Consider the following 25,492-nt stretch of genomic DNA (forward strand, 5'->3'; position numbering starts at 1 on the left):
GGATTGGAAATATGTGTAGCGGCCTGGTAGCCGAAGGACACGAACGCAAGTAGAGGACCTTGGGAGAGAACTTTTTACAAACCTCCACAGCCATATATTTTTCAATCTGCTCCCATCCAACCCAGAACTTTAAGAGACTTTTAGGGTCCTTGCTGAATGCTGAAATAAAAGGGGGACAATATTGTAAAAAACAAAAACAAAAAACAAAAAAAAAAACAAAAAAAAAAAACAAACAAACAAAAAAAACAACAACATAAGAATAATGAATTTCATAAAGTTCATAAAGGTGGTGATTTCTGTATGAATAGGTGTTTGCCCCTGAGGTTGGACTCTTTGTCTGATGACAGCATCAAATATTACACATCATTAAATAAATTCATAAAATATAAAATTTTATGAGTGGTGTAACCTGCTTATACACGTCAATAAAAGTAACTCTGCTTTATAATGAGCTTTTTTTAAACATAAACTTAAAGCTTGCTCCATTTTGGCTAATCTGTTAACATCATTGCCTTTCTTTGGTCTTCTTTAACGCCCGCTTGCGCCATCTGCTGGTGAAGCGGAGAAGCACATGCAGGTGGCGATCCTGCATCGGTGTTCGACTGCTTCTCCTGTGATTTCCCGGATGTATGACGTAGATTTAACATATACGATATATAAATTAGCTGTAGGAGCTCGCGCATGCTTACGTTCTGTTTTCATCGCTATTACCGCTAAGTATCTAAAGGCCGCGCCCCTGAAATACAGTATACGGGCTTTCTGCTTTCAGAAAATGTAAAGATAAATAAATGACACTAATATTCACTGAGAAGTCATTAAACATAGTATTTTTATATACTGTAGTGGTTAAAATGGACTAATATCATGCCTCATATACTGAAGTTGATACTGACTTGTGATGGACTTGTCTTTCAATATTATTATAATCATCATCATCATCTTAATAACATATACTTTTTAATAAAATCGAGCAAATCCCAGTCTAGCCCCTCACAGATTAAGTGACACTCAGTTACTGATAGGGATTGTAACATTAAGTGAGTGTGTTTCTTATTATTAATAATATTATTTTTCTTTATAGCTGCTAGGGCTATAAACTATGCTAAGCTAATTGGAGTTTTTGCTTTCTCCACAGATGAATCACAATAATGGAAAAGAGCACACACTGCTTCTCCTTTATCTCTCATAAGATATTATGCAGATATACACTAGTGAATTTTATATAGTCAGTCAGTCTCCCTTCAGAATATTTGATCGGCGAGAAAACTGATATGGTGTCAAAAGTGAAATGCTAGTTGCACCAACCGCGTTACTATAACAACCAGTAGCTAGAACACCTACTAGCAAACTTTATAGTACATTAATATCTACTACTGCAGAGAGCTTCACAAACAGTCTCCCAGAATTATCATCCATGATTGGATCACCATCCGACCGCACAGAACGTTCAGGTTTTAGACTTGTTCAGGTTTTAGAGTCAGTGTTTCGCTACACCCTTAATATTGTAGCTCCACTTAAAAAGAAAGAAAAAGCTAGCACCCAGGTACAATGACAACACATGAACTTTAAAACAATCAGCTAGGAAATTAGAACGTATATATCGTCAAACTAAATTAACAGTATTTTGATTAGCATGGAAGGAGAGCCTTCATAGCTACAGAAAATCTCTTAGTTCTGCTAGATCGTTGTATTTCTCCAGCCTTATTGAATATGTCAAAAATAATGATGGTTTAAATGACTAACTCATTGCTGACGCAGGGTTTAAGCTTTATTTCTAGTGTGCTGTGTTTCTATTTCTAGTGCCATTTCCATATGTTGCATGCTGTCAAACTCTTTGACCAGCATAAATCTCTAGCCAACAGGCATTCTTAATACTATTGTATTTTAACTAGCATAGTAACAATTTTTAATATGATTATGTCTTTTGTACTCACCCAGTTGTGAACTTTGCAGGATATCTTTGTTCTCCATTTAGATCCCACAACTAAGATTTATAAATAAGATTTAAGATAAATCTCTTAGGGGGGCACGGTGGCTTAGTGGTTAGCACGTTCGCCTCACACCTCCAAGGTCGGGGTTCGATTCCCGCCTCCACCTTGTGTGTGTGGAGTTTGCATGTTCTCCCCGTGCCTCGGGGGTTTCCTCCGGGTACTCCGGTTTCCCCCCCCGGTCCAAAGACATGCATGGTAGGTTGATTGGCATCTCTGGAAAATTGTCCGTAGTGTGTGATTGCGTGAGTGAACGAGAGTGTGTGTGTGTGTGTGCCCTGCGATGGGTTGGCACTCCATCCAGGGTGTATCCTGCCTTGATGCCCAATGACCCCTGAGATTGGCACAGGCTCCCCGTGACCCGAGGTAGTTCGGATAAGCGGTAGAAGATGAGTGAGTGAGTGAGTGAGTGATATTCATGAAATGTATCATTCAGGTTTTAGGCCTTGGTGTGATTATTTATACCGGTCTCTAATTTGAAGCTCACATAAATATCACAAGGGTAGCCTTCTTTCATCTCAGAAATATTGCTAAGATAAGAAATATGATGTCATTACGTGATGCAGAAACACTAGTTCCTGCATTTGTTACCTGTACCTCTAGGTTTGGTCATTGTAATGCTTTACTGTCTGGTTTTTTCAGTAGGGGCATAAACAAGCTCCAGTTAGTCCAGAAAGCAGCAGCTAGAGTCCTACAAGAACCAGAAGATATGAACATATCACCCCATTGTATCCTTATTGCATTGGCTCCCAGGCAAGTTTTGCAATGATTATAAAATACTCATTAACTTATAAAGCACTTAATGGTCTCGCGCCACAGTAAATGAGTGATCTTTTTGTTTTTTTATGAACCTTCCCGTCTGTTTTGATCAAAAGGTACAGGCTTTTTGGTAGTACCTTAAGTACAAAAGGCTACAGCAGGGGGCAGAGCATTTTCTTACAGAGCCCCACAGTTATGGAACAGACTTCCAATGTGTTCGGGACTCAGACACAGTCTCAGTGTTTACTGTAAGTCCAGGCTAAAAACACATTTGTTTAGTCTAGCTTTTTATAAATACATTTTCTTAGGTAAAGGAACAGATCTGGAGGGTTCATGGGCATAGAGTGTTTATTGAAATAATAATAATAATAATAATAATAATAATAATAATAATAATAATAATAATAATAATAATAATGCATTTTATTTCATGGCGCCTTTCAGAACACCCAAGGTCACCTTACAAGCAATATACAGGTCATTACATAAGACAAAACACATAAACAAACAGCATATATATATATATAAAGTGCATTTAAGTCTCAATAAAACATGTTATAAGAAAGCCTGTATAAAAAGATAAGTCTTAAGACGCATTTTAAAAGTCAGCAAGCACTCGCTATTGCGAACATTGAGGGGAAGAGAATTCCATAGGCGGGGGGCAACATAACTAAAAGATCTGGCACCCATAGTAGTAAGTTGAATCCGAGGTACCACAAGAGAAATTGAAGATGAAGATCTGAGTGCACGTGAAGGAGTGTAAACCTGGAGAAGTTGAGTAAGGTATTGTGGTACAAGATTATGAAGTGCCTTATAAGTGAGTAGCAGGATTTTAAACTGAACTCTATATTTTACTGGAAGCCAATGCAATTGCTGGAGAACCGGAGAAATGTGATCAGTATAAGGTGTTCTAGAGAGAACACGAGCTGCAAAATTCTGAACCAGTTAAAGCTTATGCAGCAATTTGGAGGGAATACCTGTAAGAAGAGCATTGCAGTAGTCTATACGTGAAGTGACTAGTGCGTGAATGAGAAATGCAGTATTATTATTTGAAAGAAAGGGACGTAGACGATTAATGTTGCGCAAATGGAAGTATGCAATCCGTGTTATATTATTAATTTGAGCTTTAAAAGATAGCGTGCTATCCAAGATGAAACCCAAACTTTTAACCTGAGAGGAAGGACAGATTGCAGTATTGTCAATATGTAAAGAGAAACAGTTAGATTTAGACACAACTGATCTAGTGCCAACAAGCAGAGCCTCAGTTTTATTGCCATTTACTTTCAGAAAGTTCGCTGACAGCCAGTCTTTAATTTCAGCTAAACAGCTTGACAAAGACGGCGGAGGGAAAGAACCAGTGGGTTTGGCAGACAGGTAGAGTTGGGTGTCATCTGCACAGCAGTGAAAATTAGTACCATATTTCCTTAAGATATCACCAAGAGGAAGCATATATATAATGAAAAGAAGTGGGCCCAAAACAGAACCCTGTGCCACACCAGTGATGACTGTAGATGTTCTTGAACTAAAACCTTTTAATTGAATACGCTGACTGCGCCCAGATAGATATGACCTAAACCAAGACAGAACAGTGCCAGTAATACCAATGGAAACTAATCTGTCAATAAGTATGTTATGTGAGATAGTATCAAAGGCAGCGCTCAAGTCTAGAAGGACAAGTATAGTTAAAAGCCCAGAGTCAGCTGCCAACAGTAGATCATTAGTTATTCTGACAAGAGCAGTCTCAGCGCTGTGGTGGGGACGAAAACCGGATTGAAATGTTTCATACAAGTTATTGTTGGACAGATGTTCATGAATTTGAGTTGCAATACACTTTTCAACTTGGATGTCTGGATGCTGTCGGCTTACCACCCTTGCAAGTCGCTCAGGTTTGTAGACTGTGGAGTGGTGGGACTCTTCACGCCCCAGGAAGCCCTTATGTCTGTGTCACCTTCTGGCTTTAGCCTTTTAGTTATGCTGTCATAGCTAGTCTTGCCACAGTCCCTGTCTGCACTTTGCACATAATTTACATTGTCTATCACCTGACTACCAATCATACCTAACAATTTACCTCTCTCTCTCTCTCTCTCTCTCTCTCTCTCTCTCTCTCTCTCTCTCTCTCTCTCTCTGTAGAACTATATATTCCACTCACAAGCTCCCAGTGGTCCGAGTTCCTAGACTGATCATCTCTTCTTACGGAGCAATTCTGAGGTTCTACCCCTGGTTGGAGTCTCATCACCCGGTGGTCACCCAGCCAGTGACTCATGGGATTGTTGTGGATGGAGCTGCCCGGAGACTGTCATGCATTCTATGAAGCAATGTTGTGTCAGTAAACTGTATGGTCTTTATCAGCAATCAGGTCTGTGCTGAATTCAGAGTTTGCGATGACCCATTAGTTCCTCAATAGCTCTCGGTTGCATTATTATAAACTGTTGTAGAAAGGACATTATTTACATTTACATTATTTACCGTTCAGTGTCACCCAAATTAGGATGGGTTCCCTTCTGAGCCTGGTTCCTCTCAAGGGTTCTTCCTCATATCATCTTAGGGAGTTTTTCCTTGCTGCCGTCGCCTCCGGCTTGCTCATTAGGGATAGGGATAGATATATAGTATTTTAAATTAATATTTAAACTTTAATTGTATATATTCATTTATTTATTTCTATCCTTATTTTTTCTTCTTATTATTATATATATCGTCGCTGTCGGGCGGAAACCTCGTATGTCCAAATTTGGTCAATTTCATATTTTTTCAGATATCGATGCTATTGGTCAGTCCCCACGTGGGTCTGTTATTTTTACAACTTATTAACCAATCTAAAGTCTTGAAAATAGCTTGAGCGCAAATCTCACTTCAACTGTCCACCTCTTCCTCACTCCGCGGGAGAGCTTCGTGGCATATTTCTCCTTAATAAGAGTCGCAACGAATCAACACGTCTTCTGAGGTAAATGTCTTCAAAACACTGGGCTCAAAGAAAAAAAAATCTTGACCCCCGCTAGTTCTGGAGCTCGTCTGAGGACAGGAATTTAGCGCAAGACAATCCACTGCAACGCGGACTAAACCCTGTGCACTGCAGATAAGGTACGGCGTTTTTTAAATTTCCTGAAAAATAACGGTTTTGGAGATACGAGGATTCCGCCTGACAGCAACGATATATATATATATATTTTATTTTTCTCTCCCTCATCTGTTTCCATACTTCTGTAAAGCTGCTTTGAGACAATGGGAATTGTTAAAAGTGCTACGTATAAAAATAAATGTAATTTCATTTCATTTAATAGTGACTAGCAACCTGTAGCAAACAACAAAATCACTTAAAACACTTACAATTACTTATTTATTTTTAATTGTTTACATATTTATTTGTCTAACAAAAATATTTGTAGTCTAGTCCAGATAAATTAAGAACCTTGCGTTATGTTATTAACAGATGTAGCAATATTGTTCTGAGACTATAAAAATAGTCTCTTGTTCTGAAACTATAAAAATGGTGTCAGTGACATCATAGGTGAGCGCCCCTACTTAGCAGTGCCTCATTTCCGCTGTGCTGTGTGAATGGCCACGAGGTAAGAGCTGTTTGTTGGTTTAAATGACTAACTCATTGCTGACGCAGGGTTTAAGCTTTATTTCTAGTGTGCTGTGTTTCTATTTCTAGTGCCATTTCCATATGTTGCATGCTGTCAAACTCTTTGACCAGCATAAATCTCTAGCCAACAGGCATTCTTAATACTATTGTATTTTAACTAGCATAGTAACAATTTTTAATATGATTATGTCTTTTGTACTCACCCAGTTGTGAACTTTGCAGGATATCTTTGTTCTCCATTTAGATCCCACAACTAAGATTTATAAATAAGATTTAAGATAAATCTCTTAGGGGGGCACGGTGGCTTAGTGGTTAGCACGTTCGCCTCACACCTCCAGGGTCGGGGTTCGATTCCTGCCTCCACCTTGTGTGTGTGGAGTTTGCATGTTCTCCCCGTGCCTCGGGGGTTTCCTCCGGGTACTCCGGTTTCGGTCCAAAGACATGCATGGTAGGTTGATTGGCATCTCTGAAAAATTGTCCCTAGTGTGTGAGTGAATGAGTGTGTGTGTGAGTGAATGAGTGTGTGTGTGTGTGTGTGTGTGTGTGCCCTGCGATGGGTTGGCACTCCGTCCAGGGTGTATCCTGCCTTGATGCCCGATGACGCCTGAGATAGGCACAGGCTCCCCGTGACCCGAGGTAGTTCGGATAAGCGGTAGAAGATGAATGAATGAATGAATGAATGAATAAATCTCTTAAAATAATCTAGGTAACAGCCATGCTACCGTTGGACAGACCAAGCAGTACACACCTACTCAAACAGATGTATTTTCAAAATTCAAGTCAAGTCAAGAAGCTTTTATTGTCATTTCAACCATATATAGCTAATGCAGTACACAGTGAAATAAGACAATGTTTCTCTAGGACCATGGTGCTACATAAAACAAAGACAGAGCCAAGGATTTAAGTAAGTTAGTCCTAGCCACCTAAAGTGCATCTGTACAACCTGGTGCAAACAGTGCAAGACAGAAGAGAGCGCAAAAAATACAAGACATTACACAAAAGCAGCACAGACCAGTGTACATACTGTATGTTCTATAGTACACATTCAGAAATACTGGAATGAACACATAATATAGTAGCAGCAGTTATATGAGGTAAAGTTATATCTTTCCTCAGCCTTTGTAAGAAGTAGAGACGCTGCTGGTGCTTCTTGGTGATTGAGCTGGTGTTGAGTGACCAGGTGAAGTTTTCCACTAGATGAACGGCAAGAAATTTGGTGCTCTTGACGATCTCTACAGAGGATCCGTTGATGTTCAGAGTGGTCGCTCTGTGCTCTCCTGAAGTCAACATCCGCCTCTGGTTTTATCAACAGGGTGTTGGTTCTACACTGGGTGTCAGCTGTTGCACCTCCTCTCTGTATGCTGACTCATCGTTCTTGTTGATGAGACCTGCCACGGTTGCGTCAAACTTGATGATATGGTTTGATCTGTGCATTGCTACACAGTCAGGAGACAGTAAGGTTAGGAGCAGTGGGCTGAGCATACATCCCTGAGGGTCTCCAGTGCTCAGTGTGGTGGTGCTGGAGATCTGGACTGACTGAGGTCTTCCAGTCAGGAAGTCCAGGATCCAGTTGCAGAGGGAGGTGTTCAGTCCCAGCAGGCTCAGCTTCTCAATCAGGTGCTGAGGGATGATTGTGCTGAATGCTGAACTAAAGTCTATGAACAGCTTTTGTACGTAAGTGTCTTTATTGTCCAGGTGGCTGAGGGCTAAATTAAGGGCCATGGCAATGGCATAATCCGTGGAGCAGTTTGGATGATACGCAAACTGCAGGGGGTCCAGTGAGACTGGTAGCTGGGTTTTGATGTGCCTCATGCCGAGCTTCTTGAAGCACTTCATTACAATAAGTGTGAGTGCAACAGGGACAATTATGGTTGTCTTGAGGCAAATAGGAACATCAGCACTGCTCAGGGAAATGTTGAAAATGTCAGTGAAGATATCCGCTAGCAGTTTTGCACATTCCCTGAGCACCCTGCGAGGAAAGTTGTCTGGTCCAGCAGCCTTCCGTGGGTTAACTCAGTTCTCTTTACATCGGCCGTGGATAGACAGAGTATCTGATCATTGGGGAAAGGGATGTTAATTACAGTAAAACATAACTTGTTTTAAAATAAAGTAAAAAAAAATGTACATGTTTAGTTTTATTTGCTTAATTTTATACATTTTTCAAATGGTGTTTTCATTACAGTGTTTGCATAAAATGATACTAATAAATAGTTAATAATAATAATAATAATAATAATAATAATAATAATAATAATAATAATAATAAACACATATATTTCCACACTTAAGTTTTTAAGGACAACAGTTGGTTATTCCATTCCTATATAGGTTTAACATTCTATTCCCATTTGTAGTTCTGGCATTTCCTCTTTCCTCTAGCAGTTTTTGTTCTTTGGTTTTGGTTGCTAGCTTTGTTATTTTCTTTTTTTTAGTTGTGTCTAAAATTTTCATATATATAATATATAAGAAACACGCACACACACACGTGCACACACACTCACACACATAATATAGAATATAAATATTAATATTACTGACACTCTTTAACACTAAGATCTTCTTTTATCAGTCATTAAAAAACAATAATGTAGAATACAATGAGTGCTCTTCCCTTTGTGCAACAATGTACTTTTGTTTGACCAACAGGAAACTGTTAAATATTACTCAGTTGTGAAGAATCTAAGCATGTGGTGAAACAACTAAAAGAAATGACACTTCCATGTTAGTTTTGTCAGTTAAAATTAATGTATTATGTGATTTTTTTCCCTTGGTTTGAATCAAGGGACAATTTTTTAAGTGGTATTTTGTGTTTTGGTTTTTGTGTAGGTTTTGCAGCTAGATGCCATACAGATACACTGTCACCTACACTGACAGGTACCATTTCTCTATGAACTCTATTTCAGTCAATCAATCATTAAAAATAAGACGGATGTTTTTTCTCCGCCTACTATATTGTCAGGGATCAGCGCGGACCTTTGGACACGTGCGAATGTTTTTATTATTGTCACGTGTCTGCCACGCCTTCGTCCGCTCCTCCCTGTCTCCTCACCTGTTTCCCATCCTGTGATTGTGTGTGTATTTATGTGAGCCGCGTTGCCGATGGCAGCGCGGATTCATTAGTGTATTTAAGTTAGATTAAGTTACGTTAGTTCCCCGTGTCGTGTGGATGTCTGTTTGTTTCCCTTGTGTATTAAACCCCTATCATTTGAAGCTATCCTGCCGACGGCTCTGCCTCCTTTCCACCGGATCCGGGGGCCTGACATGTATACAGTATGTATACTAGAGTAATGTAAAAAAAGCCTGGGGATTTTTTGTGATGAATCAGTGGATCCATTACATAGTACATTATAAAAGAGAACAGAAACTGGTTTCAGATGGTTTCAGATACAACTCAAGCTCTGCTTCACTATATGAAAAAGTGGAAGTTAGTACCTATCTTCTTAGTATAAATGCAGTAGTCCATACAAACCCACACTTTCGTACACAGCTACTGTAAGGGCAATTTAAAGTCAACAACCTCATTTAATGTCAGGTGGCTTTTATTTGTTATTTGATAACAGGTGCAGTTCAAAGGGACAAAAGGAAATACAATTTTGGTATATTTCAGACATTGTATAAATTATATTCTGTTAAAAGCACATTTTGGAGAAAACATAATTAAATTGTTACAGTTTTGAGGTGCGCTGGACAGTGGCATACTCAGATTCCTCCTTGCTGAAGGTGATTGCAGAATCATCTGGATTCATCTGGAAACTCACAGAGGTGTAAGTGAGATTTTGTTCTTGTGGTCGTTCTACTGTGGAGATGATCTCTCTATTAGGGCTCATATTCATATAAAGTTCAGTGTCTGTTGCAGAAATATGTTTGGTCTGATTAATTTCCTCGTAGATGCGAGGAACAGGGGGAATCTGCAAGTTGACAAGAATGAAAATGTATAACAAAAAAATAAATAAATGCACATCTGATGCAAGCACCTGAACAATTTCATGTATACAGTACACATGTCAGTTACCATAGAGACACACTAATCCTTCCTTTGTTTTAAGGATGCCATGACTTTTGACCTAATTGAATGACTTGTGTTATGTGTCTTATTTTAAGGATTATTTTTTTGATGAATTTTTTTTGTAATTAATTTGAAACTGCACACAAAATGGCTGGAAATTCTTCCATATTTATAATTTATACATTTTATGTATACTTATGTTAATTTACACATACAAGTTTTTGTAGGGTATGGACATTTTTTTTTTTGAACAAGCCATAATTCTACTAATACTACACACTTTTTGTGTTTGAAAACACAAAAAGCCTGAAAACACACAACACATTTAGAGATAAACACTGACCTGATCATTGTCTTTGGCAGAAAGTTGTGGCCCTGTTATTATACACAAAAGAAAAGACTCATTTTCTTCCAGCTTACAATAACAGTTTTTACTGATGGATATTTTAAGTTGCACATGTTATAGACAAGAAATTCTACCTTGTGTTCTCATGTGTCTCAGCTTGTAGACCATCAGTGCAAATCCGCAAATCAGCAGCAGAGCCACAATGACACACACACTGATGATGATAATGATGTTGGCACTGGAAGGTTCTGGATACAGAAACAGAGACAATACAGAACAGGGACAAACCAAAGGTGTACATTAACTTAATCTTTATACATAACCATAATAATGTATGATATAGTGAATATGCATGTACAGAAGAGCTGATACCTGCCCTTTTTCAAATCATTAGTTCAATGATGTCACAGTGTAGAAGAAAGATTAGGGCCTGATACTGAAATAAGACCAACAAGGAACCTTCTACTTCCAATAATGAACTGGTTACTAGTGTGTACCCTGACTGTAACACACTGATCCCCAGACACTGAAAAACTGATCCCTTGACTGGAACAAATTGATCCACTGACTGTAATATAATGATCCCCTGACTGTAATATACTGATCCCCTGAGAATAACAAACTGATCCCCTGAAAGTTAAACACAGATCCTTTTACGGATGATATTTTTGAGAATCATAAAAGATTTTTTAATTTTTAATTTATTTTTTAGACATGAATATAATACTGTCCTGGAAATTTCTCATATTTAGTGTTAGTGAGATCTGTTAGTGTAAATATTCACTCTCACTCACTCACTTTCTACCGCTTATCCAAAGCATCATCGGGCATCAAGGCAGGATACACCCTGGACGGAGTGCCAACCCATCGCAGGGCACACACACACTCTCATTCACTCACGCAATCACACACTACGGACAATTTTTCCAGAGATGCTAATCAACCTACCATGCATGTCTTTGGACCGGGGGAGGAAACCGGAGTACCCGGAGGAAACCCCCGAGGCACGGGGAGAACATGCAAACTCCACACACACAAGGCGGAGGCGGGAATCGAACCCCCAACCCTGGAGCTGTGAGGTGAACGTGCTAACCACTAAGCCACCGTGCCCCCCCTGTAAATATTCATATATATTTAAAACAACGTTAGTAAAGGTTTCACCTTTAACATGCAGATGAATCTCTATGAAGAAGAAATAATGCTGGATTGAGTGGATGCTGGATCTTCCGTAGATTCCACACAAATAAACTCCGTAATCGGCTTCTCTCACATTACTGATGTTCATACTGAGAACTTTAGCACTTCTGTCATCAGAAATGGAGAATCTGTTGTTCTGGGGTATATCGTAAGTGTTTAGAATGGCATTAGAAACTCTGCTCTTTTCAAGCTTCATGATATACTTGTAGTATCTGTTGTAAATCACAGGATAGTTAGAGGTGATGCTGATATTCTGTCCAGGAAAAACATTCACTGTTTTTGGTCCATCACAACAAGAATCTGTTAATTATACAAACAAGAAAACAAAGCTCAAAGCTGTATAATGCTTTAATGATATTTTTAATTTATATTGGAAGCGTAAAATGTTTCAGTTGTATTAATACCATGAGGTTAAAAATTTCCTCACCATTAAAAACAGTCAGTTTCACATCAATGGGCGTCTGATCCTCTACTCCTATTCTGTACACTCCAGTATCCTGTGGCTTCAGCCTCCTGATTAACACTCTCAAAAATCTATTATTGTTTTTATACAGCTTGAATCTTCCCTCTTGAACAAAATTTTCTGTGGTGTCAGTACGTATTATATCTGTGCATGATATGCTTCCCACCTTACAAATATATGTACTAAATCCTGAACCCCATTTTATATCAGATATTATAACGATGCTTCCTCCTGTGTAGCCAGTCACAACACAGCCCACTGGACCTGTCAGTCAAACAGATATACTAATGTATTTAATACTATCTAATAACCTTAATACAAACATAATACAAAACAATGACTTTTATATTATATATTATTATATTATATAACATTATATTAGTTTAAAAAAACAAACAGCTGACCTGATATTAGGGAGAGGGTAAAAATGAAGAGGCTTTTCATCATGAAATAAAGCTTCAATTCACTTCTACTCTTCTTTTGCTCTTTCCAGCACACGGGGAAATGTTTAAGTGAACTTCTTTTAGCTCTTATTGCTTAAATGACTGCATAATTTCCTTTTTAAGACAGGATATTGTGTCTCACACTGCTCATTTCCTCTTTATTACTGAATGTGATTTGTGTTTTAAATTTCTTTTTATCCATTTAATGCATTCAAAGTCGCAAGTAACTGAGGCTTATCTTTTTTAAAAAAAAAAAAAAAAATCTAGCTGACCAGTAGCTTTTAAACAGATATAATAAAAAAATAAAAATAAAAAATAAAAACTAATTAAACCTGCTCCTGGTTAATGTTTTTTTTACAACATTACAATTGGCAACTAATAAAACAGACCAAGAAATAAAAAAAAATATATAAATAAATTAAATAAATTAAAACATTACAACTGGCAACCAATCAGACCAACAGACCAAGAAATGTCTGAATAATAACTTTGTTGACCTTTTATAAGTACATTGCAGCGCAATAACTCGGCTAAACAATGTTATTTGACACATAAGGGTCTTAGCTGTGCAGTACGTATGTTATATGGCACGGTCAAAAACATTAAAACAGAGGATCACCCTCATTCACCTTCAGCTACAACTTGTTCTAGAACACGCCTGGAGAAACAGCTGTGTACAGGTCGGTCCTCTTCCTTCTTCTTAGAAATTAGAGCTGCTGATGTGCCTTCATCACTAATCATGAGGTCTTCAGGAAGCAATTGCAGTTGCATGTGATGTGCAGAATCTTGGAGCAGACAAAGTCATGGGTTCATTCTGATTATCTACTAGATTATGCCACCAACTAGAACAATGTGAGAAACTCTGACTTCTTTAATTATTGTCACATATACATTACACAGTGAAAATCTTTCTTTGCATATCCTGACTTTGGATGTTGGGGTCAGAGCGCAAGTTCAGCCATTATACAGCGTCTCTGGGGCAGAAGACGATAAAAGGCATGAACCCCAATCATCTGATCAGCAACACAGAGCATTAACCACTTGAGCTACCACTGCCAATTTTTGCATATCACCAGTTATTAGAGAGCACAAGGTCAGCCATCGTGTGGCACCCGAGGAGCATATAAGTTTTAGAGCCTTGTTCAGGGGCCCAGCAAGGGTAGCTTGGCAGTTCAGATGAGTGAACCCTGACCTTCTGATCAGTGACCAGCTCCTTAACCCCTGAGACAGCTCTTCCTCGCCTCAAGTTGTGTTTGAGCCTGTGCTCAGGAAACCCAGAATCCACTACAGGGCTCTCAAGTTTTGAAGACAGGCAAAGAAAAATTTATGACATAAAGAAAAAGATTTTTCAAAGAAAATTTATGACATAAAACGTTCCAAAACTTAATATTTGAATTAAACAAAAACATATTAAATTATACAGTGTAGTGCTGGTGGTTAGTAGCCTTATTTTTCTGAGATTTAATTTATGATAAATTCATTATTTTATAAAATGTCATAAAACCGGGGCCCCCTGGCACCCTCTCAGGGCCCCCAGTTTGAGAACCACTGCCCTACACTACTTGTTCTGAGCAGGTGTTGTCAGTGAACCGGGGCCCCTTGGCACCCTCTCAGGGCCCCCAGTTTGAGAAGCACTGCCCTACACTACTTGTTCTGAGCAGGTGTTGTCAGTGAACAGGTTATAAAACTGTTGGCTAAGTTACAGACACTCATGAAAAACTGATGCTGATTATCTGGGAAACGTCTCTAACAGCAGTCACAATGGCATTGTTTGTGTCAAACAAGTTGTGAATTTGTTGTAACATTAAAACAGGAGATCATGACTTACTCTGTGCTCAAAGTGATGCTCGCAGCTCCAGTGGTTATCTCTGTGGGTGAATGAGGATGATGCTGAACAATTCCAGGATTTGCTTTTTTCATTGGTTGTTGCGTTAAATTTTACCCATATACAATAGTGCTATTTTCTGATTGGCTATCGTGTAGCCTCTTTTTTTTGATTGGCTGATAAGTGGCAGGCTCGACTAAGAACTCCAAGGGAGACACGCTTGATTCCTGCCGGGTTCCATAGAGAGAGCGGTGCAGACAGATACATTTTGGGCGCTGCAGCATATTAAATATATGATAAATAGTAAGTTTTTCTGTGTGAGAAATACAATGTGTGGGGGGAGAGTGTGACAAAAGACCGAAATGAATGACTGTCATGCTCAGTGTGTGACACTTGAGAGCCCTGAATTTAAGTGATATTTCATGAATGCAGAACAGAAAAAATAAACAAGATTTATGGTGTTCAGTTGACATCTGTAAGCCTTAGCCATCCATAGATAATTGTGTAATGAAGATGTCAAGTGGACCATCTACAGCATATGGCTTTACAGCTTATGTTTAATTTTTAGTTCTGTTCACTTTTTCATTCTGTTTATCACTTAGCATTTCTCACTTAATGAAATGATTTGACTTTACCAGCATCACTCCAGTAGAGTTATTATTATTATTATCAGTATTATTCACTACATAAGTTGACAGTGTAGTTTGTGTAATATAATTACTAGGTGTACTAGTTAGAAACGGTGCGTATGCATGAAATACTCCTTCCAACTCACTCATTGAGCTCTTTCTACTGACAATTTATTTATTTATTTTTTCTTTGTGAAACGTGACGATTATGCGTTCATTATTATCCTCAAACTATAAGGTCTGCATTAGAGACTAAGTCATATAACCTCACTGTGCTGTGATTTAAGCATTACAAGCAAGACATTGATTACTGATGTAAACAATAATTCAGTTTTTTTTATTGTTTGAATTTGCAGTCAAATTTCACTTCATATGCAAATACACTTATAATACTGACATGTACACAATAAAAACTTTCACTCAGGTGTTATGATACAATCTTCACCAACTCATAATGGTCAGTTAAACCATTTCACCACATCACCAACATTTCATTCACATATAGATGATGTGTACAGCATTTGTTTTCACATCAAATAACATTTCAAAGGTTACACAGTTAACATAAAAACCCAGAAAAAGAAAAAGCAATGTGGTGCTGTTATTGGTAAATAATCAGTTATTAGGCTTAACTATTAACATTCTGAGGTGAGTATTTTCAATTAACAACATGCTCAAACTTAAAACTCAAAAAGAATAAAAAATGAAAGCATTAAGAATGAAGGGTCTGGTAAACTGAGTTCACCTGAGTTCTAGCATTCAGACATTGGTAGTGTGAATGTGATTGGTCGGCAGTGTTACTCAGAGACATGTAGCTTGAATCTGATTGGTTGGTCAGTGGGTCCAGTGTTTGGTACGTTGAATCGGACTGGTTTGTTGATGAATCCAGATTCTGATCATTCGGTCTCATTTTGATGTTCAAGTTTTCATTTGGGGGTAAATTAGGCAGATCGTTCACATTAACAGAAGGAGCCTAAAATAATGAATAAATTACTGTTACTGTTTATTTTAGTAGGATGGTGTAATATCCACTAATCCCAGAAACACAGTATTAACACTTGTAGAGTTTTCAGCGCATTCTCTATTTTATGGCTTTGCACAGTCCTGCTTTTCATCCACAAGTAGAGCCAATTATTAGAGGAAGCTTGGCAACCCAGTCTCACACAACAATTTACCTGAAAATTCTTTGTAGAAACTTATATATGATGAATATCAACATTTTCTCACAAGCCCACAGGTGTACATAAAAGTATGATATGATCGGGTTTAAAGCATAGAGAATTAGTGACACTGCAGCCCTAACAGCCTAAATAAAAAGTGATACACATGTAGGTCTAACAATTAGATATAAATACTCACATGTTCATTGTCTTGGGATGAAGGTCTTGAACCTGTAATTTTACAAATGGTTCAATTTCTTCCTGGTGACTGCAGCAATAAATCTGTATACACAATAAAGTGTGTGTGTGTGTGTGTGTGTTTGTGTGTGTGTGTGTGTGTGTGTGTGTATGTGTGTGTATACCTTGATTTCCCTTGTGTCTCAGTTTTGAGACCAACAGTGTAAATCCTGCAATCAGCAGCACACATACACTGATGATGATGATGATGCTGGTGGTGTTAACAGAGGATTCTGGAGTGACAAACAGTGACAATACAGAACCAAAAACATCAACTTCGTACATGAGCACAAACATGTATTTTGTAGTGTGTATGTGTGCACAGTAGTGTTCCTGGTCACTTCCTGGTCTTTTTGAACATAAAGACATTAAAGCTTGCATCATCATGACTGTAATGCACTGATCCTCTGAATGTAAACAATGAACATTAACACAGAATAAAAGTGTACATTTTATAGAATATATAATGAGTAAATTGTTACTGGAATGCATTGTCTTAGTTACAATTTCTATCTGTGCTTTAGCTGTTGTGTGAAACATGAAAGAAATAATTACACAATCTTAAAACTTTATACATGAGTATATACATATTCTGTTCTGAAAATCACTTATATTTAATGTAACTATTCAAAATACATTGAAACCAACATGAGAAAGATTTTCACCTCTAACATGCAGTTGAATCTCCATGAAGAAGGAAAAATGCTGGATTAAAGTCTTTTTGATGTAGATTCCATACAAATAATCTCCATCATCGGCTTCTCTCACATTACTGATGCTCATACCAACAACTTTAGCACTTCTGTCATCAGAAATGGAGAATCTGTTGTTCTGGGGTTTATTGTAAGTATCTACAATGGCACTAAAATCACTGCTACTTTCAAGCTTCATGATATACTTGTAGTATCTGTTGTAAATCACAGGATAGTTAGAGATGATGCTGATATTCTGTCCAGGAAAAACATTCACTGTTTTTGGTCCATCACAACAAGAATCTGTTAATTATACAAACAAGAAAACAAAGCTCAATGCTGTGCAATGCCTTAATTATAATTTAAATTTATGTTGGAAGGGCAAAATGTCTCAGTTGTATTAATACCATGAGGATAAATATTTCCTCACCATTAAGAACAGTCAGTTTCACATCAATGGGCGTCTGATCCTCTACTCCTATTCTGTACACTCCAGTATCCTGTGGCTTCAGCCTCCTGATTAACACTCTCAAAAATCTATTATTGTTTTTATACAGCTTGAATCTTCCCTCTTGAACAAAATTTTCTGTGGTGTCAGTACGTATTATATCTGTGCATGATATGCTTCCCACCTTACAAATATATGTACTAAATCCTGAACCCCATTTTAGATCAGATATTATAATGACGCATCCTCCTGAGTAGCCAGTCACAACACAGCCCACTGGACCTGTCAGTCAAACAGATATACTAATGTTTTTAATACTATCTAATAACCTTAATACAAACATAATACAAAACAATGACTTTAATATTATATATTATTATATTACATAACATTATATTAGTTTAAAAAAACAAACAGCTGACCTGATATTAGGGAGAGGGTAAAAATGAGGAGGCTTTTCATCATGGAATGAAGCTTCAATTCACTTCTACTCTTCTTTTGCTCTTTCTGGTACACGGGGAAATGTTTAAGTGAACTTCTTTTAGCTGTTATTGCTTAAAGGGATGTTCCTTTTTAAGACAGGATATTGTGTCATTTTCTCTTTATTACTGAACGTGATGTAAATCCATTTATTGCATTCAAAGTCACAAGTAACTGAGGCTTTATTTTTCAAAAAACTAGCTGACCAGAAGCATTTGAACAGATATAATAAAAAAAAACTAATTAAATCCTGGTTAATGTTGTTTGACACCATAACAACGGCAACCAAAAAACATAACAAGGAATGTCATAATAACTTTATTGACCTTTTATAAATATCAGTGTGACTCAATAACTCAGCTAAACATTGTTAGCAACACAGAACATTAACCACTTGAGCTACCACTGCCCAAATTTCCCATATCACCAGTTATTAGAAACCCAGGGTCAGAGCACAGGGTCAGCCATCGTGTGGCACCCCTGGAGCATGTAATGTTAAGAGCCTTGTTCAGGGGCCCAGCAATGGTAGCTTGGCACTTTAGAGGCATGAACCCTTACCTTCTGATTCAATTATTCTTAGTGAAACTTGATGATTATGCGTCTTATTTTATCCTCAAACTATAAAGTTATTTTTTACAGTTTTTTTTTATTATTTGAATTTGCAGTCAAATTTCACTTCATATGCAAAACCACTTATAATACTGACATGTTCACAATAAAAACTTTCACTCAGATGTTATGATACAATCTTCACCAACTCACAATGGTCAGTTAAACCTTTTCACCATGTCACCAACATTTCATTCACATATAGATCATATGTACTGTACAGCATTTGTTTTCACATCAAATAACATTTTAAAGGTTACACAGTTAACATTAAAACCCGGAAAAATAGAAAGCAATGTGGTAAGTATAATATAAAACACAGTAAAGTGTGCTGTTATTGGTAAATAATCAGTTATTAGATGTTTATTACTCTGAGGTGAGTGTTTTCAATTAACAACATGCTCAAACTTAAAACTCAAAAAGAATAAAAAATGAAAGCATTAAGAATGAAGGGTCTGGTAAACTGAGTTCACCTGAGTTCTAGCATTCAGACATTGGTAGTGTGAATGCGATTGGTCGGCGGTGTTACTCAGAGACATGTAGCCTGAATCTGATTGGTTGGTCAGTGGGTCCAGTGTTTGGTACGTTGAATCGGACTGGTTTGTAGATGAATCCAGACTCTGATCATTCGATCTCATTTTGATGTTCAAGTTTTCATTTGGGGGTAAATTAGGCAGGTTGTTCTCATTAACAGAAGGAGCCTAAAATAAGGAATAAATTACTGTTACTGTTTATTGTAGTAGGATGGAATAATATCCACCAATCCCATAAACCTGCAAATTCTTTGTAGCAACATTTGTACAATGAATAACAACATTTTCTCACAAGCACATATGTGTACATAAAAGTATGATATGATCTAAAAATAAAAGCCTAAATAAAAAAGTGATAAAATAAAAACCTAAATAAAAAGTGAAAAAGTGATACACATGTAGGTCTAACACAATTTGACATAAATACTCACATGTTCATTGTCTTGAGATGAAGGTCTTGAAACTGTAATTATACAAATGGTTCAATTTCTTCCAGGTGACTGCAGCGATAAAGCTGTACACATGATAAAATGTGTGTGTGTGTGTGTGTGTGTGTGTGTGTGTGTGTGTCTACCTTGTGGTGCCCTCTCATGTCTCAGTTTGTAGATCGCTAACAGTGTAAATCCTCCAATCAACAGCAAACACACACTGATGATGATGATGATGATGATTGTGGTGTTAACAGAGGATTCTGGAGAAAGAAACAGAGACAATACAGAACCAAAAACATCAACTTTATACATGAGCACAAACATGTATTTTGTAGTGTGTATGTGTGCACAGTAGTGTTCCTGGTCAATTCCTGGTCTTTTTGACCATAAAGTCATTAAAGCTTGTGTTATCATGACTGTAATGCACTGATCCTCTGAATGTAAACAATGAACATTAACACAGAATAAAAGTGTAAAAGTGTAAGTAATATTGATTAAATTCTTACTGAAATCAGTTGTCTTAGTGGAAATCAGTGCTTTAGATTTTGTATGAAACACGAAAGAAACAATTACACAATCTTAAAACTTTACACATGAATATAATACTGTCCTGGAAGTTTACCTCTGACATGCAGATGAATCTCTGTGAAGAAGGAATAATACTCGATTGAGTTCTCTCTGTTGTAGAATCCACAAAAATAAACTCCATCATCAGCTTCTGTCACATTACTAATGTTCATAACGAGAACTTTAGCACTGCTGTCATCAGAAATGGAGAATCTGTTCTTCTGGGTTTCACTGTGGGTATCTAGAACGGCATTAGAAACACTGCCATTTTCAAGTTTCATGATATACTTGTAGTCTCTGTTGTTAATCACAGGATAGTTAGAGGTGATGCTGATATTCTGTCCAGAAAAAACCTTCACTGTTTTTAGTCGATCACAACAAGAATCTGTTAATTATACAAACAAGAAAACAAATCTCAAAGCTGTGCACATTTATGTTGGATAGACAATATGCTTCAATGTTAATAATGAAATGATGTTAAACATTTCCTCACCATAATTAACAGTCAGGCTCACATCAGTTTTTGTCCCATTCATTCCCCCTATTGTGTACGTTCCAGCATCCTGTGGCTTCAGCCTCCTGATTAACACTATCAAAAATCCCTTTCTGCTTTCATACAGCATGAATCTTCCCACTTGAACAGAATTCTTTGTGGTGTTACTATGTATTATATCTGTGCACGATATGCTTCCCTTAATACAAATATATCTACTAAATCCTGAACCCCATTTTAGATCAGATATTATAAGGACGCTTCCTCCTGAGTAGCCAGTCACAGCACAGCCCACTGGACCTGTCAGTCAAACGGAAATCTTACTTATGTCTTTAATTGTACATAATCATAATACAAATCACTGTCTTTACATTTGTTTAAAAAAACAACAGCTGACCTGATATTAGGGAAAGGGTGAAGATGAGGATGGTCTTCATCATGGAATGAAGCTTCACTTTACTTTTACTCTTCTTTTGCTCTTTCCAGCACACGGGGAAATGTTTTAGTCGACTCCTCAGAGCTGTTTGCCAAAAGGTCTGCATGTCATCAGGTCTTTCTACTTTTAACAGGATATTGTGTGTTGATGTTTTAAATGTAGACTTACTCAACACTCACACACTGCTCTCTTCCTCTATATTACTGAATGTGATTTGAGTTTGTGGTTTTATACTTTACAAATCTGTTCATTAAACCCTGTCCTAAAAATACAGACTTTCTATCTGTATGTATCAATCTACTGATTATACCAAATTAATAACATTAATACAACATTTCTGCCTATTTTTAGTTCCACTAAAAATAAAAATTAGAAGATAATAAAAGTTTGTAATCAGGATTAATTACATTTTTATGGTGTTGCTCGAGTCTCTCCGGAGAGAAGTTTTTGAATTTCTGAACATTTTCAAATTTAGTATCAAAAAAGTCAAAGGTTTAGTAGGTTTCAAATCAAAACATTAATTTAATCTCATTTCACATAACAGCTGGGAATCAATTAAACAAGGCCGTGTAGTAGATTCATAATTAATTATAAATGAATAGTTTAACGATTCACGAAACGATTTAACGAAAATGATTAATTAACTTTCTCAATGCATTGACAACTAATCCTGGCGAAGCATATTTATCAATATTGAAACATGGAGTTCATTCATTCATTCATCTTCTACCGCTTATCCGAGCTACCTCGGGTCACGGGGAGCCTGTGCCTATCTCAGGCGTCATCGGGCATCAAGGCAGGATACACCCTGGACGGAGTGCCAACCCATCGCAGGGCGCACACACACACTCATTCACTCACGCAATCACACACTAGGGACAATTTTCCAGAGATGCCAATCAACCTACCATGCATGTCTTTGGACCGGGGGAGGAAACCAGAGTACCCGGAGGAAACCCCCGAGGCACGGGGAGAACATGCAAACTCCACACACACAAGGTGGAGGCGGGAATCGAACCCCGACCCTGGAGGTGTGAGGCGAACATGCTAACCACTAAGCCACCGTGCCCCCCTTGAAACATGGAGTTTTGAATTGTAAATCTTATGTTTGTTAATAGCTGATTGAAAATAATAAAAAAAAAATCTGATGAATCGCAATTATATAATGACACCAAATGTTAAAAATAAATGTAAACTTTAAATTAGTTGAATCTGCATAGTTACCTGCACCCTCACTACAGTGGCTTGGTGAATTACGTCAGTACTCTCCAATTGCTGTCTTATGCACTATGGAGGGCAATGAGGGAGAGATTCGCAGGGCACCACCCAAAATGAAATCAAAGTACAGGGAATACTTTGGGTTTCACAACAAAATGGAAAGATTGACAAGTCACTCATAGTTTTTAGTCATTGTAAGTAAGAGTTAAAGTATTTTGGAAATTCAACAAACCTTAGCTACCATCTCCACAGACGCCATGCTATTAAGATAGAAATACCTGCAGCTGCACCTACTGTATGGCAGATTTGAGAAGTAATAACCTATTTGGTCAAACTCTTCCTGAAACTCCATTCATGCTAAAAGGAATTATTACGTTGGTCTAAATGAGTCTTCCCGGTCAGGATATATCTATAAGCATGAGCCTAATCAGACTGGTCATGGAGGTGGTGTTGCCACAATCTTTAACGATTTATTTACTGTTACTCAGAGAACACGGTCTAGATTTAATTCCTTTGAAGCTCTTGTTCTTTATGTTTCACTCTCCCACATGCACACAAAAAAATCCCTGATGTCCCTTGCTCTAGCAACTGTGTATAGACCCCCAGGGCCCTACACTGATTTTCTTAGAGAATTTGCAGGTTTTCTTTCAGACCTATTGGTTAATTTTGATAAAGAGTTAATTGTAGGAGATTTTAACATTCATGATGACAATACATACTTTAGGACTCACATTTATGGACCTCCTAAAACATCACTAGACCAACACATTGTCTTAATCATACGCTAGATTTAATAATATGACACAGAATAGATGTCACTGATATAGATATCATACCTCAAAGTGATGACATCACAGACCATTACCTCATAATGTACACACTACCTATAGAACAGACTAACCGTGTCTCACCACATTATCAACTCGGTAGAACTATTATTCCGACCACTAAAGACAGATTCACAAATAACCTGATTGATCTGTCTCAACTTCTTACTAAACCCTTAAACGCAAATGATCTAGATGAAATGACTAACAGCATGTAACTTCATGCTCTCTGACATCACAAAACTCAGGACTTCTGATAATTCCCAGAATATCAAAGTCTACTAAAGGTGGTAGGGCATTTTCATATTTAGCTCCCAAACTTTGGAATAGACTTCCTGATGGCTCAGACACACTGTCCCAGTTTAAATATAGATTTTTTATATAAAAAATATTTTTTAAATATAGGTTTTTATCTTTCATTTATCTTTCATCTTTGGTCAGGTATACACATAATACTTCCCATAATCTTGGCAGATATGATAATCCCTCTCCACTGCTTCTCTCTTTCTACCCATCCCGAGGCATCCAGAAATTGTAAAGCTCCGATCGTCTTTGGTGCCATGAAGATTTTGGACCTTCACTGAGATGAGGCCAACCATGTGAGGATCCCGAGGAATCTAGAGATGTACCAGCTCCAGTTGGACATTGCTTCATGAAGTATTTGGACATACTAAGGGGAGATGCCAACTTCATGTGGTCTTTGAGGACAGAGTGTCAGACTGTATATTTTCACACCCAAATGAGTCTGGCTTCTCTCAAGGTTTCTTACTTTACCCTTCAAGGGAGTTTTTCCTTGCCATAGTCACCTGAGTCACCTCAGACTTGCTCATCAGGGATAAATACAAACACATTTAAATATATCTAATATAAATCTTGAATTTTTGTATTATATTAATCTTTATATTAACCTTTTGTTTTACCTTTTTTTGCTTGTTAAACGTGCTAAACAAATAAATTTTGTATTTGAACATTAACTACCATGTTTTAATTGCACTGCATGTGATATTACTGCCAGTTGCACTTGCACTTTGTTGTATTTCTGCACTTTGCAGTATTTCTTAAATGTTCAGGAAATGTATGCAATGTTTAAAAAAACGTTTGGGGGCATTGAATATATACCAGTAGTAGTATTTTATCTTGCTTAAAATGCATCAAAGCAGGTAAAGTAAGGTAAGTTCTGGATCAAGTTGCTGAATGGTCATAAATTTCCCCAAAATGGAATTTATTTGCTCAGCTGCCTAAAATATTCAAAATTATTAATCGAATCGAATGTTATTGTGCGTCGGATAAAATTTAATCGTTTTGAAGTAGCAAAACTCGTTCTTGAATTGAATAACTATTACCTACGATCGGTAACCATCAAATTAAGTGAATCCGCTAATGCGCTGAGTTTGATTGCTTTTGTCTTCACACAAACACATTAGAATAAGGGGAATAAGGTGATTTTTCCTCATTCTTGTAAAAGTATCGCTGTCTTGAACATTTCTCCCTGTTTTTCAGGTTGTCTGTAAGTTTAGATGACAGTGAAATGTTTGTGACAAATTCATAACATTCATAACATAACAAAATTCATGCGAGTGTTAAGAGTGTACCTGTGAAAAAGCCGTCATCACTCCTCACACTGTACCTCGCTGTCTTGCCCCCGGATGCGGAAGGAAGGAGACAGACCCGTACGCAGGATACAGTAGCTTCAAATGAAAGGGGTTTAATACATAAGGAAGACAAATAAACATCTCCACACTACACGGGGAACGAACGTAACTAATGAATCCGTGCTGCCATCGGCAACGCGGCTCACATATATACACAGACAAGTCAATCACACAATGGGGACCAAGTGTGGAGACAGGGAGGAGCAGACGAAGGCGGGGCAGACACATGACAAAAAACAAACAAACAATAGTACGTGTCCAAAAGTCTGTGCTGATCCCTGACAGATCCGCACTGATCCCTGACAGAATCCCCCCCTTAAGGTGTGGCTCCCGAAGTGGCAAAACCCGACAAGGTCCGGGGAGGGGGGGGGGCTGTGCGAGGCCCACGCCGATTGCCAGGTGAGGGGAGCAAGGATGACGGCGAGGCCAGTGGGGGGAGCAAGGACCATTGCGAGGTAGGCGAGGGGAGC

At 37.8% G+C, this 25,492-nt stretch overlaps 3 protein-coding genes across 4 annotated transcripts; all 3 read right to left on the minus strand.

The window, feature by feature from the left end:
* Positions 1–9,881: 9,881 nt before the first annotated feature.
* Positions 9,882–12,829, minus strand: LOC132862343 (uncharacterized). 2 transcript variants are annotated; one of them, XM_060894320.1, is made up of 7 exons: positions 12,747–12,829; positions 12,307–12,606; positions 12,083–12,179; positions 11,844–11,986; positions 10,817–10,930; positions 10,680–10,711; positions 9,882–10,238 (listed from the first exon to the last, which is right to left on the minus strand). In XM_060894320.1, exons 1-7 carry the CDS (start codon positions 12,787–12,789, stop codon positions 9,996–9,998), a joined length of 972 nt encoding a protein of 323 aa, XP_060750303.1. In that variant the 5' UTR covers positions 12,790–12,829; the 3' UTR covers positions 9,882–9,995. The 2 variants fall into 2 exon arrangements, with proteins under 2 accessions (XP_060750303.1, XP_060750302.1); XM_060894319.1 differs by having other exon boundaries at positions 11,844–12,179.
* A 2,748-nt stretch (positions 12,830–15,577) lies between these two features.
* Positions 15,578–18,287, minus strand: LOC132862263 (uncharacterized). The gene is made up of 6 exons (XM_060894206.1): positions 18,199–18,287; positions 17,759–18,058; positions 17,302–17,631; positions 16,762–16,869; positions 16,599–16,630; positions 15,578–16,212 (listed from the first exon to the last, which is right to left on the minus strand). Exons 1-6 carry the CDS (start codon positions 18,239–18,241, stop codon positions 15,952–15,954), a joined length of 1,074 nt encoding a protein of 357 aa, XP_060750189.1. The 5' UTR covers positions 18,242–18,287; the 3' UTR covers positions 15,578–15,951.
* A 375-nt stretch (positions 18,288–18,662) lies between these two features.
* On the minus strand, positions 18,663–21,494 carry LOC132862292 (uncharacterized). Its single transcript, XM_060894246.1, has 6 exons — positions 21,287–21,494; positions 20,890–21,189; positions 20,452–20,781; positions 19,973–20,089; positions 19,830–19,861; positions 18,663–19,566 (listed from the first exon to the last, which is right to left on the minus strand). Exons 1-6 carry the CDS (start codon positions 21,429–21,431, stop codon positions 19,306–19,308), a joined length of 1,185 nt encoding a protein of 394 aa, XP_060750229.1. The 5' UTR covers positions 21,432–21,494; the 3' UTR covers positions 18,663–19,305.
* Positions 21,495–25,492: the final 3,998 nt, after the last annotated feature.

Source organism: Tachysurus vachellii, chromosome 19, assembly GCF_030014155.1.
Source record: "Tachysurus vachellii isolate PV-2020 chromosome 19, HZAU_Pvac_v1, whole genome shotgun sequence".
NCBI lineage: Eukaryota > Metazoa > Chordata > Actinopteri > Siluriformes > Bagridae > Tachysurus > Tachysurus vachellii.